At 45.7% G+C, this 2183-nt stretch overlaps 1 protein-coding gene across 1 annotated transcript; it reads right to left on the bottom strand.

Moving 5' to 3' along the window:
* Positions 1–462: 462 nt before the first annotated feature.
* Positions 463–1816, bottom strand: MAGEH1 (MAGE family member H1). The gene has a single exon (XM_052663547.1). The coding sequence runs from the start codon at positions 1573–1575 to the stop codon at positions 916–918; it is 660 nt and encodes a 219-aa protein (XP_052519507.1). The 5' UTR covers positions 1576–1816; the 3' UTR covers positions 463–915.
* Positions 1817–2183: the final 367 nt, after the last annotated feature.

Raw genomic sequence — 2183 nt, 5'->3', positions numbered from 1 at the left:
GTGTCCTTCCCTTTGCCATTGCCCCTTCCCCCAAGGTGGATTAAGTTTCAAAAAAATACCTAATACACAATCTTTTCATAGTATGCTATAATGCCCCTTTCAGGCTCCCTCAAGCTTATTTAAGCATCTCTTGGATTTTCATAGCACCTTATGATGCCCTCTTTCCTGTCCTACCCTCCAATAGAGGTCACATAAACTTTTCTACATTTTCATGGTACCCTATGCTCACTCCTTATTACAGCGTTTACCACACTGCCAGTCTACAAATTCTCTCTCACATAATCTAGAACATTCTTTAGAACTGAGAGGTGTGCCTCATGAGTATTCCCAAAACCTACATTGGTGCCTCACCCATAACTCATGGCCAATAATTGGACAAAGTGTCCTCATCACTAAGCTTTTATTTTTTTTTCTATTTTCTGCAGCAATTATACAAAGTCAAGATGGTTGTCTATATTCTTTACACAACAGGAGACACAGGTTTCAGAAAGGTAGGACATAAAATAATTCTTTCATTCTTCTCTCACAATTTACCGGTTATATCATTACTTTTAAGAGCAGCCTATTTTAATGATAGAAAATATGTGCCCGATCATAGAATATAATGGATAGACTTCATTTTAAAACGTTAGCAAAACTGTTATACTAAATCTCAATGACAGAAAATAAAGGAAAATATCTTTTCTTCAATCATATTTTAAAACATATCGTGATCTTAATCAACACTGTATTAAACGGAATAAAATTTACAATGTCTAAAGAAAACGTTCTATTTCTCAAACAATTTGTTGATCACAAGTACGAAATACAGTGCCCCCTCCCCATTATATTCAACTCATGACCCAAATGATCAACCTCTTGGGAGTACCTTTGAAGCTCTTTTAAACCTCCCTCATGTGTGTGCTGCATATTTCCCTAAGGAGCAGAATAACCTCTCGCACCTGAATTGAGGATAGCCTCAACTTCTGCATCATCATCAGAATCCCAATCGTAATTACATGGCCAGTCCTTGGAGCACCGGTTACGCACCCTTGCCACAAAGTGCATGACTTTCAGCTTGCTTGATTCCACGTGTGCTCTAGGTCCCCAGAAGAACTCGTACTCCACGGGGCTGCTACGGGGCACCGGCTTATAAATCAGGTACCCTCTGCGCACAAACTCTTCTGTAACGACCTTCTTTGGATCTCCAAAGATGCTGTGCTGCTGGCCAGGCTGCATCCCCAACTTTCCTAGCACTTTCCAGACCAGGGCCTCCTTGGCCCTGTTGCCCATGATGAAGATGAGGGCTAATATAGACATCAGGAGACTTTTCTTGGTGCCTTGAAAGTTGCTCCGGGCTACCGAGGGCTTCTGCGCTTGAGCAATGCTCAAGGATTCCTCAGGAGTAGTGGAGGTCTCCTCTGGAGTGTTTGGGTCTTCCTCTGGGCAGCTCAGGTCGTCCTCCGGGGTGCTCGAGCCCACAGAGGCGGCCATTGGGGTCTCAGAGGTTTCTGAGGCCTGAATCTTACGACTGTTGCGGTTCTCCTCTGCGGCCCTTGCGTTACGGCGACGCCGGCTCTTTCGTCCCCGTGGCATGTCTTCTACTAAGGGCACGGAGTCTATAGCAATCCTAGAGTAAGATGCCTGCAGAAAGCACCTATCTTTACCTTAAAGGGGGGCCGCCGCTGAAGCCACCAACATAAGTAGTCTTTGTAACAACAAGCGAGACGTTCTCAGCAAACAAGCTAACACCCACGTAAGCCGACTTGCCGGAGCAACAGCCCCCAGCACTCGCCCCAGCAGCAAAGCCCGAGAATGCAAAGCTGAATTGACTCCGCCGAACCTGCCACGCAATCTCCAAACTCGAAAAGGAAGTGGGCGGTTCGTTCAGGCAGACTTCCGCTGTCAGATAGAAGAACGGACAAGCCAAGGCAGGGGTGGGACTAAGGCAGAAAAGATGATTTGGGATTGGCGAGGGCTGGGGTATGCAACGCGAAATAAATAGATTAGTGTTCCTTCATTTTTCAGTCTTGTACGAGATTGGTTGGCAGGTCTTGGGAAAGAGTGTGTATCTACTCCATTTTCAGGCTGAGGGTGTATATGAGACAGTGTGGGAGGCGCATGAGTGTATTCTTGGAAGGAATCAGCTACTCCCAGCTCTCCTTTCCTGTCTTGGAAAGTGTCTATAATTCCAGGTGCAGAGC

This window comes from Budorcas taxicolor, chromosome X (genome assembly GCF_023091745.1).
Source record: "Budorcas taxicolor isolate Tak-1 chromosome X, Takin1.1, whole genome shotgun sequence".
Taxonomy (NCBI): domain Eukaryota; kingdom Metazoa; phylum Chordata; class Mammalia; order Artiodactyla; family Bovidae; genus Budorcas; species Budorcas taxicolor.
This window is presented reverse-complemented; position numbering and strand designations above follow the sequence as displayed.

Bases quoted from the DNA above. Each gene is read 5' to 3' on its own strand.
- MAGEH1 (XM_052663547.1), bottom strand. From the start codon at position 1,575: ATGCCACGGGGACGAAAGAGCCGGCGTCGCCGTAACGCAAGGGCCGCA.